The sequence below is a fragment of the Capsicum annuum genome, chromosome 4 (genome assembly GCF_002878395.1).
Source record: "Capsicum annuum cultivar UCD-10X-F1 chromosome 4, UCD10Xv1.1, whole genome shotgun sequence".
Taxonomy (NCBI): Eukaryota; Viridiplantae; Streptophyta; class Magnoliopsida; order Solanales; family Solanaceae; genus Capsicum; species Capsicum annuum.
The window spans coordinates 179,053,727-179,065,680 of NC_061114.1; the positions used below are offsets into that span (position 1 = coordinate 179,053,727).

General features: G+C 37.5%; 1 protein-coding gene across 4 annotated transcripts; it reads right to left on the minus strand.

Moving 5' to 3' along the window:
- Positions 1 to 1,316: 1,316 nt before the first annotated feature.
- LOC107868817 (ubinuclein-1) lies at positions 1,317 to 10,935 on the minus strand. 4 transcript variants are annotated; one of them, XM_047410406.1, is made up of 10 exons: positions 7,487 to 7,742; positions 7,306 to 7,387; positions 5,519 to 5,618; positions 5,317 to 5,426; positions 5,121 to 5,207; positions 3,292 to 3,417; positions 2,904 to 3,041; positions 2,737 to 2,784; positions 2,213 to 2,314; positions 1,317 to 1,936 (listed from the first exon to the last, which is right to left on the minus strand). In XM_047410406.1, the coding sequence occupies exons 3-10, from the start codon at positions 5,604 to 5,606 to the stop codon at positions 1,667 to 1,669; spliced, it is 969 nt and encodes a 322-aa protein (XP_047266362.1). In that variant the 5' UTR covers positions 5,607 to 5,618; positions 7,306 to 7,387; positions 7,487 to 7,742; the 3' UTR covers positions 1,317 to 1,666. The 4 variants fall into 4 exon arrangements, with proteins under 4 accessions (XP_047266362.1, XP_047266359.1, XP_047266361.1 ...); XM_047410403.1 differs by lacking the exon at positions 7,306 to 7,387 and having other exon boundaries at positions 7,487 to 10,935; XM_047410405.1 differs by having other exon boundaries at positions 5,519 to 7,387.
- Between the last annotated feature and the right edge of the window lie 1,019 nt (positions 10,936 to 11,954).

The window sequence follows — 11,954 nt, forward strand, 5'->3', positions numbered from 1 at the left end:
CATTTTTTGTATTATGTATCTCTTATACCTTTATATTTCAAATTTCATTTTTATACTGATACATCATGTCTTACCATGATACGTTTTTAATCAATATTTGTTTCTTCTTTTTCAGAATTTGAAATTCATTGCAAAAAATTTGAAAAAAAAAATATATCTCCCAGAAAAAAAGAGAAAAACGAAAGAAGAATGAATCTGAAAGTTGAATATGGAGAAGAATATTTCAAAAAAAAATGTATTATTAACTAAATGCCCTTTTGGGATATTTAAATGTTAATTAGAAGATCTACAGAGTATATTACTCCTTAAATGAGTCATTTACTATTACTTTTCATAATTACAACGAATTTGTTGTTTATCTCTTTTGATATTTTGTATCTAAAAATTAAAAATCCAGATTTTACTAAATTTTGAAAACAAAAAAAATTGAAATAAGATGTAGTTATGGATAAACTAATTGAAATTTATGTAAAACTCCCATAATTATATGAAAATATAATATTAATTGGCTACTAAAAGGGTATGTCCGGGAGAGCTTTGATAAATAAAGATTTCTGCACTAACATAGTCCTCTTTATATAAACCACATAAATAGTTTCGATGATGGAATTGTTCGAACCTAGCTACACTTGGCAATCACCTTAACCAGTACTAATATTGCTTGCTTTGCAACATGTTATAGCAATATCAAGAAAATAGTTGTATGCAGGAGAATCCCTAAATGGGTATTTTAGCTATCTTTAAATGAATATATGTTTATAATGCCCCTTTGACATTTCTTTTCAGTCATCCTTTTTCTTACAGAACTTGGTAACACCTTGCAACTCTACTAATGGGGTCAAATAACAATTGCATAGTAGGGTAGAATTGCTAGTAACGCTTCATTTTTCTAGTGATCAAAATTTGATGTTAATGCTAAATCCCATCTCACCTTTTGTGAGTCTAGTTGCTGCATACCAGATCCTTTTTTCTTAGACCATAAAACAAGTTTGGTCTGTGTTGATTTAATTTAAAATTTGCTTTTGGTTCATATTTTCCATGGAGGTGGAGCGCAGGCAAATTTTCTGTTAATTTTGTTTTCAAAAAGCCTTTGAACATAACAATTTTGCTTGTTTTCTAGAAAATATTGTGGATTTGTGTTATATCCAACCAGGATAAATGCTAAAAAGTTCAAAAATCGGGTTAGAACCAACTCAGAACGCACTATGGAATTTTAGCTGCTATCAAAACGAAACTTAATGAAGAGAGCAATTTCCAGTCTATAAAAACTAGCATCAAAATGACCCAGAGGAGAGCCTTGGCACCAGTGCCAAAAAGAAAACAATTTTCTTTTTTTCCTTCATGATGAAACAAAATGTGCCTTCAGCTGTAGATTCAAAACAAGAAACCTGGTTTCTTATCGGTAATGCGCTATGTTAAACAACAATATACTTACAGAACTAGAAAGAAGGGGCAATCAGTGAAGCCACTAGAGGCAGAACTTACATCATGTCAGCTGTTCAAAGCTAGAAGGCGCAGCATTATTTGGTTTCGGAGGAGGACAAGCAGTATGCTTCTTGGTTTTGTTCTCTGCCTGTGCGGAAGTCAGCTTCTCACTGTGAAACTGACTGTCACCCGATTCTTACTCTTGTTTCCTTTTAATTTTCTTTTTTGGCACTGCATCTACTCATGGATCAACAGAGCTGCCAGAAACTGCCTTTAATTTCTCCATCTTTAGACGATCCACATCAGAACCATTAGCTAGGGAAACAGGATTTCGTGCAGAAACATTTACAGATGCGGTACTGGATACTGCCTTGTTAGTTGAAGTTGAAGAATGATCAACCACAATCTTTTCTTGTCTATGCACTGACTGAGCAATAGGTCCAGCATCTGCTCTACTAGTATCCTCTAACTTTGTGGCTACTAACTTGTTCCTTCTAATTTTCTCTCCGTCCTACATAAAAAATCCAAATGAACTTTCTTGGCACAGGCTTGAAACTGCATTTTCATGTAATTCATCAAGAGATGACGATGAGAATGACTTCTTACTATGTGAAATTCAAATTCTTAACAGAATTTCAGACAGCATTCAGCTATAGACTGATAATCCTATACACTTACCTAAAACAAAGATCCACTGTGAATGCAAGATCACGAATTAAAAGCTACCTGACAAAATGAATTATGAACTAAAAACAAAGAGAAAATAAAGATAAACAGGACATTTTACCTTCCGCTGTGCATGCACTGCTCTCCTCCTATCTTTTGCTCTACATATAGCACGTTCAATACCATTGTTGTCCATAAATCTATTTGGCCAATATCCTGCAAGATGCATGAAAAAACAGAACAATTATCACAGGGAAAACTAGGAAGACTTTGGAAACCCCCAAATGTCAAAGCAGGTTCCAAATTCATATTTTGTGGCCAAAATCCTGAACATACATCAGAGTTAAGCAGTGCAAAATTTTATTTAATGGAGCTAAGAAGAAAACACACCGATAATCGGCCACTACAATAGAAAACAGATTCTTACATACACCGATAACTGTTTTCTGATTGACAGTCTACCTTCAGATGCACTTGGAATTTAGTTTGCATCTAGTACTAAAATTTCCTAGATTGCCCAATGGAAAATGTACATTTAAAAAAATAGAAAAAATTAAAAAAAAATAAAAAAAAGGAGAAGGAAGATCAGCCATGCAAAATGAGGTTCTTACTCCAAGATATAGCAAAATTTTTATGTCCCCTTACCTCTGCATACAACTTTCTGATTTGTGGACCAGCATCTTCATCCAGGCCCTACAAGTAAAGACTAGGTAAATCTCCAGCACGAACTGTTTCCAGTAAGAAGCAATATTGTCAAGGACATTTTTGTTTTGAGGTGGAGGTTGGGATTCGGGTGGGAGGGGTAAAATTACCTCAATAAAATGATCATAAAGGTCACACATTTTGTCTTCTATTGCAAAATCCATGCTGTATTTTCTCTTAAAGGCTTCTTTCTCTTCAGCACTCGCTTCTTGGAAGTCATCAGAAGCTCCAGCTTGTTGTTCAAGTAACTGCAAACACATGTCAAACATCAATAAAAAGATATTTTGTAGTTTTTTCATAAAACCATCTCATAACCTGAGGGAGCGCAACTTGGTTTGAGATTTCCTATTGAAACATTCACTTGTACAAAAATGAAACTCTCTTTTTCCTGATCATTAAGGAACAATGGCAACTTCCCAGGGAGGCTTGAATCCCCCAAACTCTGGCAGAGATAACATGCACTCATGGTAAAGAATAAGCATAATATTACAGTCATACCTTTGATTTCATCAATGGAATCCTCAACTTAATCATCTCAGCAACCTCCCTCTTTATGTGCTGAACCCTGTTGTCTTTCTCTTGCTTTGCTGACAGCCTCATACTGACCATGATTTTCAAGTTCCTCTGCAGCCACACACACATTAGATCCATCATGATTTCTAAGACAATGATGGGGAGCAAAACCAGAATATGACTTGAAGCATTAGTAACAGAAAAATATAAAACCTTTATATGTGAACATAGACGAAAATCATCATAAATTTCTCTAGCATGGCGCAAGCTTATGCAAGTTAAGAAGGAAACATGTGAGAAAAGAAATCCAACGTTAATAGCCACAGATTGAAGCTACGAAGAATATGTAAGTGTACAACTGGGTGTCTGCATCAGACATAACTTAAAAGAATTTATAATATTCAGCCAAGAAACTAGACTTGCCGAGCATTTCTCTTCCAAATTTTATTAAAACACTTATACCCTCCTTCAGATTTCTCAACCAAAATACAATACTCATAGGTCTTTACCTAAGCATTCATTTCCTCGTCCCATAAAAGGCTCATGAAAACATCTATCGATATTGTAAAGACACATGCTAAGATTTTGCAACCAGTCACTCTAAAATGTAGATTGTTCAAATTCAAAGTAAAATAATGTTTTTAAGTGTTGCTTCAAGTGTTAGAAAGAGAAAATGCAGGATAATGGCTGGAAAGTGATGGATATTGAGAAGCTAGCCAGAAGCTCCCCTAAAGTATCATGTTTCACACTTGGTTAGTGTGCAGGAAAGCATGCCTCACTCATGAGGGTTGCAGACGAGAGGATGGAAGATATGTTCTAGATGCTTTATGTGTGAGTAGAAAGCAGAAGCTAACAATCACGTGTTCCTACATTGCAGTACTGCCGCAAGCCTATGGAACATGTTTTTGCGCATTTTAGGAGTCAGTTGGGTGATGCCTAAGGCAACCCTAGAGTTAACGGAGAATTGCCCAGGATTTGGTAAAAGAGGGAGAGAAGAAGATTGGCGGGAAACAATTCCAGCATGCACGTGGTGGACCTTGTGGAGGGAAAGGAACGATAGGTGCTTTGAAGATCAGAAGATCAGCATACAGAAGAGTTAAGATAAAGTGTATAAGCCTTCTATTTTTTTTGTGGTGCAAACAAGAGTTGGACGAGGAGAGTAGAACTATTAGATTTTATAGGAAACTTGTAAGAATACCTTGCTGGGGGTGTACCCACAACTTTGTGGGATGTAAGTTTCCAATTCATCATTTTTGGATGATGAGTGTTTTGTGTGAATACAAAGATACCGTTCTCTAAGAAAAGTGATGAATATTGAGAAGCTATTAGCCACATAATTACTAAAGCTGATGTTGGGAACTCAAGCATTGTAGGTTTCCACACAAATTAACCAAGCTAGTAATGTGATATGTAAGAGCCATTGTCAGCAGTACACAATAGCAATTATATGAGAGATCAGGCGGGTCTTGAGCTCTTCAAATTGTAACAGATTCAGCAATGGGTCACATTTGGCAACGGATATGGTTCTATGTCTCTTCCAACTTCACAACTATGATTGATTTAACATTATGCATTACACGATTATACATATCTTTTGTCTTCTAATGAAGACATGCCACCAAAATAGAGAAAGAAATCATCACTACAATTAATTCCTGTTACAACCTCACAGATCTCCATAACAAAATTGAGATATTGAACAATTTATGAAATAAATTGTGTCAGGAAACTCAAATAAATATAGCTTGAACATGCTGAAATGTCAACATGATAATAAACTTTATCTAGAACATTCAAATGAAACACAAAAGTACCTTCAATGTGCGAAGCTGTATCAAGTGGCCGACAATACTCATTAAACGATTTATTAACTCATTGGATATTTTTCCATGACTAGCTTGCTGCAACCATCAACGGAAATATTTGGATTGGCTAAGTACATTATGAAATATAAGTTAATATGTCAACCAAAACGATAGAACTAGCTAGACCATATAGCTTAGTCTGTACCGCTAATCTGGCAACTTTAGCCAGCCTCTGCTTTATTTCAGGTGGTAACCTCCTTTTGATAGCCTGAGATGAATTATCAGCATCCTGAACCTCCATATTCGGTGGCCTTGCTGTGATATTTTGAGATTGAAATAAATAACCATTATAAAAGAAAATGAATTATCATCAGATAGAGAAACATATGTCAGAGGTTTGGGCATACATTCTGCAACGATCTTCTCCAAATCCCTGATGGCCTTCTCAAGCATTGTACCTTTTGGTCTACCACTAGATCCTTCCTTTCTGTGCATGGCAGGAACTTTCTATATAGTTTTAGGAAGCACCTGAGTGTCAGTAACAGCAAAAATAAAAGCTTACTGGATATCTCAGATATGACTGCTTAACCCTACACCATACATGTCTCTGAATCTTATATCGTGCAGAATTGAACGGTTATATCTGAGATCCAAGCCAAACCAGCTGAGTAGAGAGGAAACAAGAACTTGCTAGAACTAGCGGTCTTCTTGACTGTTATGTATGCTTACACCTTCATTTTAACTACTACTTAAAAATTAATGGCAGCTGTAGGTCAAACTGACTGAGTAAAGAGGATTTGTAGACCATTAGAAGGTCATCTTGATTATTATATATGTTTATCATGTTATCAAAGCATGAAAAAATTATTTTTGATGATGGACAGCAACCAGAACCTCTGTTTTATCAAATACCATGTTGAATTGTGTAACCATCACATCTAAACATTTAAGTTGTTAAAGCACAGAAGATCCATGCTTTTATCATGTCAAACCCTTCCTTCATATTGGTCTACCTAATGTTGAGCCCCTACGTAATGTTATCCATACTCCCAAGTCCTAGTCCTGAGAGGATGTTAGAATCTTGCATCTGTTAAGGGTATAAACAGTAGTATGGACAATCCTTAACTCTAGCTTTAGGTCTAAGGTCCATTTTCTTAACACTTACAAGCTTGTTAAGGTGACGGCCTGTTTAGTACTCCCTCCTTTCCCATTAATGTGAACGTGTTTGACTAGGCATGAAATTTAAGAATGAAAGATATACTTTTGAAACATGCGGTCGGAAATAAACCATAGAGATTTTTGTGGCTATAAAACATCTCATTAAGGGTAAAATGAAAAATTTAAAGTTAAATTGTTACTAAATTAAAAAGATGCCATTCTCTTTCAAACTAGCTAAAAGAGTTAAATTTTTCCCTTTTTATCTATCATAAGGCTGCTACCGATTCCTTATATGTATCCTGACGTAGTGTCACATAAATTGGGACAGTGGGAGTATCTTTTCAGAGAAAAAAGGTTTGATTTTGGAAAGATCAGCAGCATATTTTTTCTAGCATCTTTTCACAGTATTTGGCACATAATATGTGCAGCTCTACTTCGCTGTAAGCATTTCAAAGGTTTCACCAGGTCATTAACAAGTGTTATCCCTACATCGAACAATGACCTACTAGAAAAAAGTTGCCTTCAGCAATGTTCTCTAGCAACAACAATAACATCATACCCAGTGAAATCCCATAATTGAGGTCTGGTCTAGGGAGGATAGAGTGCACGCAGACCTTACCTCTACCTCTTGGAGGTAGAGAGGTTGTTTCTGAAAGACCCTAGGCTCAAGTGAAGCAAATCAAAGTAGCAATATAAAGGGAAAATTGCAGTGAAGAAAAACATGCAACCCATACAAAAGTTGTGCAGGGTAATATATGCAAGGAATCGGAACAATAACGTGCAATCACCTAAACATAGTAAACACAGATGATAACAGAGTTAAAACATAGTAAAAACATAGCAATGTTCTCAAGCAACCATTAGAAATCAATTTATAAATACCACGGAGAAATAACACCCAACGGTGCGGCCTATTGGTCAATGAAGTGGATTGAGAACCATGAGGTCTCGGGTTCAAATCATAGAACGGGCAAAAACACTAGGTGATTCCTCTTATGTCCCATTTGTCTTAGCCTTGGTGGACACAGTTACCTACCTGGTACCTGTTGCGGTGGAGGTAGCAGGTGTCCCGTGGAATTAGTCGAGGTGCACGCAAGTTAGCCCGAACACCACAGTTACTGAAAAAAAATACCACGAAGAAATGATTCATGAAATCAAATATCTGGCAGACAGCAAAGAAACACACAATTGCAGGAAGAGTAGAGTAAACAACTCACCATCATCTGAGCTGAGTTCTTGCCCTCAAAGCCACTCACATTAAACTTTTCATCACTGCGCTGAACAGATTGTTCTGTTCCGTCAGAAATGTTTACTGAGTTTCCAACAATAGATTTCTCGAGCATGAGAACTTTTTCATGTAGCCTCTGAATTGAGATCCCAGATATTTCAGAACCATGTTTTGATTTGTCTCCTAGATTCTTGGATTGGATAACTCCACTTTTCTTCTGGACAAGGTCTCTTTCTTGTGCAGAATTGCAACGCCATGCTGCTGATGGAGATGGATCCAACATATTTTGGGTATCTGCCGCTTTCTTTGTTATTGGTACTGCTGAAACACCCTACTGATTCGGGAATTTTTCATGGGATATATTTTGCAAAGAAACACCATGAGATGGATGAGAAGTTTCACTAACAACTGGTACTGGTTTCACAGCCTTTTTTCCGACTTTGGCAGGTTTACTTGGATTATGTCCATCATCATCCCCAACATGGGTTTTTGCCAGATCTTTTCTTCTCCTCTTTTTTGGCTGCTGATTCTTTGGTGAAACTGGTTCACTAACAGAAAATCACGACAGTTAGAAGCGCCCAAATGAAATGACAAACCAATGAAAAGAAGCATTCAGCTTTCATATCTGAGAAAAATAAACAAATAAATCCTTTCCATTTTGCAGTGATAATTACAGATTCAGTAGTGTTATCAACATCATATCACCGCTATTTTTGATAGGTGAGGGAGAGAATAAGGGCATCTGTATCGATATAAAGAAGCTAAACCAAAGTCCCGAAAGAAATATAAATCTGAACTCCTAAATCACGGGAGAAAACATAAGTTTTTTGCTTTGATCAAGTAACAGTATTTTCATTCACAAATATGACCAAGACGGACGTATACAAAGGTTATACCAAAAGATCAAGACTACAAGATATGATTCTCTACAAACTCCATCCAATCCTCTAAGCAACAAGGAACTTATTGGTTACACCGAAAGAAAATAAGGGAGAGGAGACTACTCCTCAACTGCAAGAAACTCGACTCTAGACCTTCAAACGCTCTCTTGTTTCTCTCCCCCCAAAACTACCCACACTAATGCAATCGGAACCATGTCCAGGCCGTTTGTTTTCTCCGTCCTCTCATACTCTTCCAAATAAGAGTCAGATATTTCACAGTTCTTGGCATTACGAAAGAAGTGTGAAACCATCTAAAAATATCCCATCATAATCTCGGGGTAAGCCCGCAACGTAGAAGAAAGTGATTCACATCTTCACCCATCTCCTCGCACATGAGGCACCAAATAACGCATACAACCTTTCGCTTTCTAAGATTTTCTGCTATCAAAATCACCCCTCTAGTGACTAGCCAAGTAAAAAAGCATACCTTCCTCGGAACACTTGGAGGCCATATAGCATTACATGGGAACTCAGCTTCCTCACTAACAAAAATTTTCTCATAGAAAGATTTCTCAGTTGGACAAAGAAAAAGAATTCATAGGTAAAGAGATGTGCAGGTTTAAAACATAGAAAACCAGCAGTTGGTCACTACTTGGATTAAATAAAAGTAAACACTTTCAAAATTGCAACCTGGGGAGATTTCCTCACAGAAGGAAATCAATGAACAGTGTTTTGAAAGGAAAGTCATTTAGTGTACAACAGTTTAACTTCACTTGTTTATGGCTTTTGGCATGTTGGTATAATTTATAAAGAATATGATGGTATGTCAGATTTCCTTGACTCAATGCAAGCAGGTAGGTTTTTACCCTATTAGCACCACAGCTTGGTGCTTGGCAGTTTCTACTTTGCAATATGCAAGCTGCTTATCTTCAGAAAAAAGAAAAGTTTCGCATTCCCTTCTGGCATTTTCCCAACAATTCTAATTAAACATCACTAAAATGAGATGAATAAAGATTTAAAATATAAAAGAGAGAGAAAAAACAAGAAAAGGAGGAACAAAGGAGGAACAAAATTGCTAGGACAGAATGAGAGAGGATTAGAAAAGAATCTCCAAAGTGAAATGGAACTGTTTAGTGTCTTTGCTTTTTTGGTGCAACAGAAACTGTATAGAGGAAGTAGATGAGCTGGTAGATTTCTTCGGTTCTCTGTAAAGATTAGTCTAACCTTACTACCTTATAATTTTTTGGAGGTGGCCAGCATCAAGGAATGCTGAAGAATACAACAGTGCTAATTCTCAACAACAACAACAACATGCCACGCAGTGGGTCTGGAGAGGGTAGAGTGCGCAATTCGTACCACCACCTTAGAGGTGAGATAGAGAGGTTGTTTCTGATAGACTCCCGTCTCAAGATAAAACTAGTCTAGAAAAAGTCATAATATAAGAACAAGAAATAATAGGTAGTAAACAAACAACATATAGCAACTAAAACAAGACTACCACAAAATAATACTACAATCGATCTACCAAAACCGCAAACTCACCAAAACTCCCCCCCAAAAAAAAAAAACAACAAGCATAACACTGCGACTACTAGCACGGATAACAAAACAACGCACTCCTACCTATCAGCATGCATACCCTCGAACACACTCCTTCCTACTAACCTCCGACCCTATAATTTGCGTCCTCCACAACTTCCTATCTAGAGTCATGTCCTAGGTGTTGTAACTGTTCCATGTCATATCTAATCACCTCTCTCCAATATTTCTTCGGTCTACCTCTACCTCTCCTGAATTCATTCACAGTCAAACTCTCACACCTCCGCACTAGGGCATCCGCGCACCTCCTCATCGCATGTCTGAACTATCTCAACCTCGCTTCCCGCTTCTTGTCTTCCACCGAAGTCACTCCCACCTCGTCTCGGATAACCTCATTTCTAATCCATCTCTCTTAATAAACCCACACATCCATCCCAGCATCCTCATCTCTGTCACCTTCATTTTTTGGATGTGAGAATTTTTGACTGACCAACACTTCACCCTATACAATATAGCTAGTTTAACCACTACTTTATAAAACTTGTTTTTAAGTTTAGAAGGCACCTTCTTATCACATAATACGCTAAATGCGAGCCTCCATTTCATTCACCCTGCACCAATACGATGAGCGACAACCTCGTCAATCTCTCTATTTTCATGTATCCTAAACCCAAGATAGTTGAAATTATCTCTTTTTTGAATGGCCCAAGAATCATTCTTCATTACCATGTCAAGCCCCATGCATCACCTCACTGAACTTGCACTCCAAATGTTTCGTCTTGGTCATACTCTACCTAAACTCTTTAGACTTTAGGGTCTGTCTCCAAACCTCCAACTTAGCATTAACTCCTCTGTAGGTCTCGTCAATCAAAACTACGTCATCCACAAATAACATAGACCATGGCACCTCACCTTGAATTTTTCACGTCAATACATCCATCACCAAGGCAAATAAAAATGAGCTAAGGGTCGATCCCGAATGCAACCACATCAATAGGGAAAAGTGCTCTGAGTCCCCCCCCCTCCCCCGATTATTACCCAAGACATGGATTCATTGTACACGTCTTTAATCGACCTAGTGTATGCCACAAGAACACTTTTAGCCTTCAAGCACCTCCATAAAACCTCCCTGAGGACTTCGTCGTAAGCTTTTTGTAGATCTATGAACGCCATGTATTTCCTTCCTCCCCCATAATATTCAAACATAAGATGAATTGACTTTTGTCTCCGAGCATCCTAGTATGAATCTAAACTGATTATAAAAACTAGTCACAACCTAGTTCAACCTCAACTCCACCACCTTTTCCCAAACCTTCACAGTGTGACTTAACAACTTGATACCCCTATAATTGTTGCAATTCTGAATGTCACCCTTGTTCTTGTACAATGGAATCCTCATACTCCGTCTCCAAGCTCCGGACATCTTCGTCATCTTGAAAATGACTCCACACCTACCCTGTTTGTGCTTCTCCAAAAATCCACCAGAATCCTATTACCCCTTGCATTCATGACTGGCATCTTCTCCTAATGTGTACCTCCCACCAGCAATACTTTGTCGTACTCACCTTTAATGCACTTCACCTGGTCAAGGTCACAGGTCCTCCACCCCCTAGCCTTGGTTGGACTGTACTTATCTCCGTCTTTCCTCTCTAATTCTCCGTACAAGTCTTCAAACATTGTTGTTTCAGCCGCAATAATCGCTAACTTAGCCTCATTCCTAGCCAGTCACTAACTTATGTCATGGGACTGTTTTAAGACACGTGCGGACAGCTTAGAACACTCAAAAGTGATGCTAAACTTCAGTCCTCAACCCCTCTAAAGATTCCCCAAGATACAATGAACATTCACACAAACAAGCAAGGAAAAGAACTAAAGAAAGACAATGTTTTTGGAGGCCAAAGAGCCAACGTTTTTCTGGTTGTATTTACTGAATAAAACAAGTATGTGTTGATGCCTATGATGCCTTACAACATGTATTTATAGTACCTAAAGGTCCCTAAGTCTAAAAGGAGTGAATACAAGAAAAGCTTCCCTATA

Bases quoted from the DNA above. Each gene is read 5' to 3' on its own strand.
- LOC107868817 (XM_047410403.1), bottom strand. From the start codon at position 7,780: ATGTTGGATCCATCTCCATCAGCAGCATGGCGTTGCAATTCTGCACAA. The intron at 5,208-5,316 runs GTACAGACTAAG...TGATGGTTGCAG, and splicing joins CTAAAGTTGCCAGATTAGCG to CAAGCTAGTCATGGAAAAAT. The intron at 2,785-2,903 runs GTAATTTTACCC...CTTTACTTGTAG, and splicing joins TTTATGATCATTTTATTGAG to GGCCTGGATGAAGATGCTGG.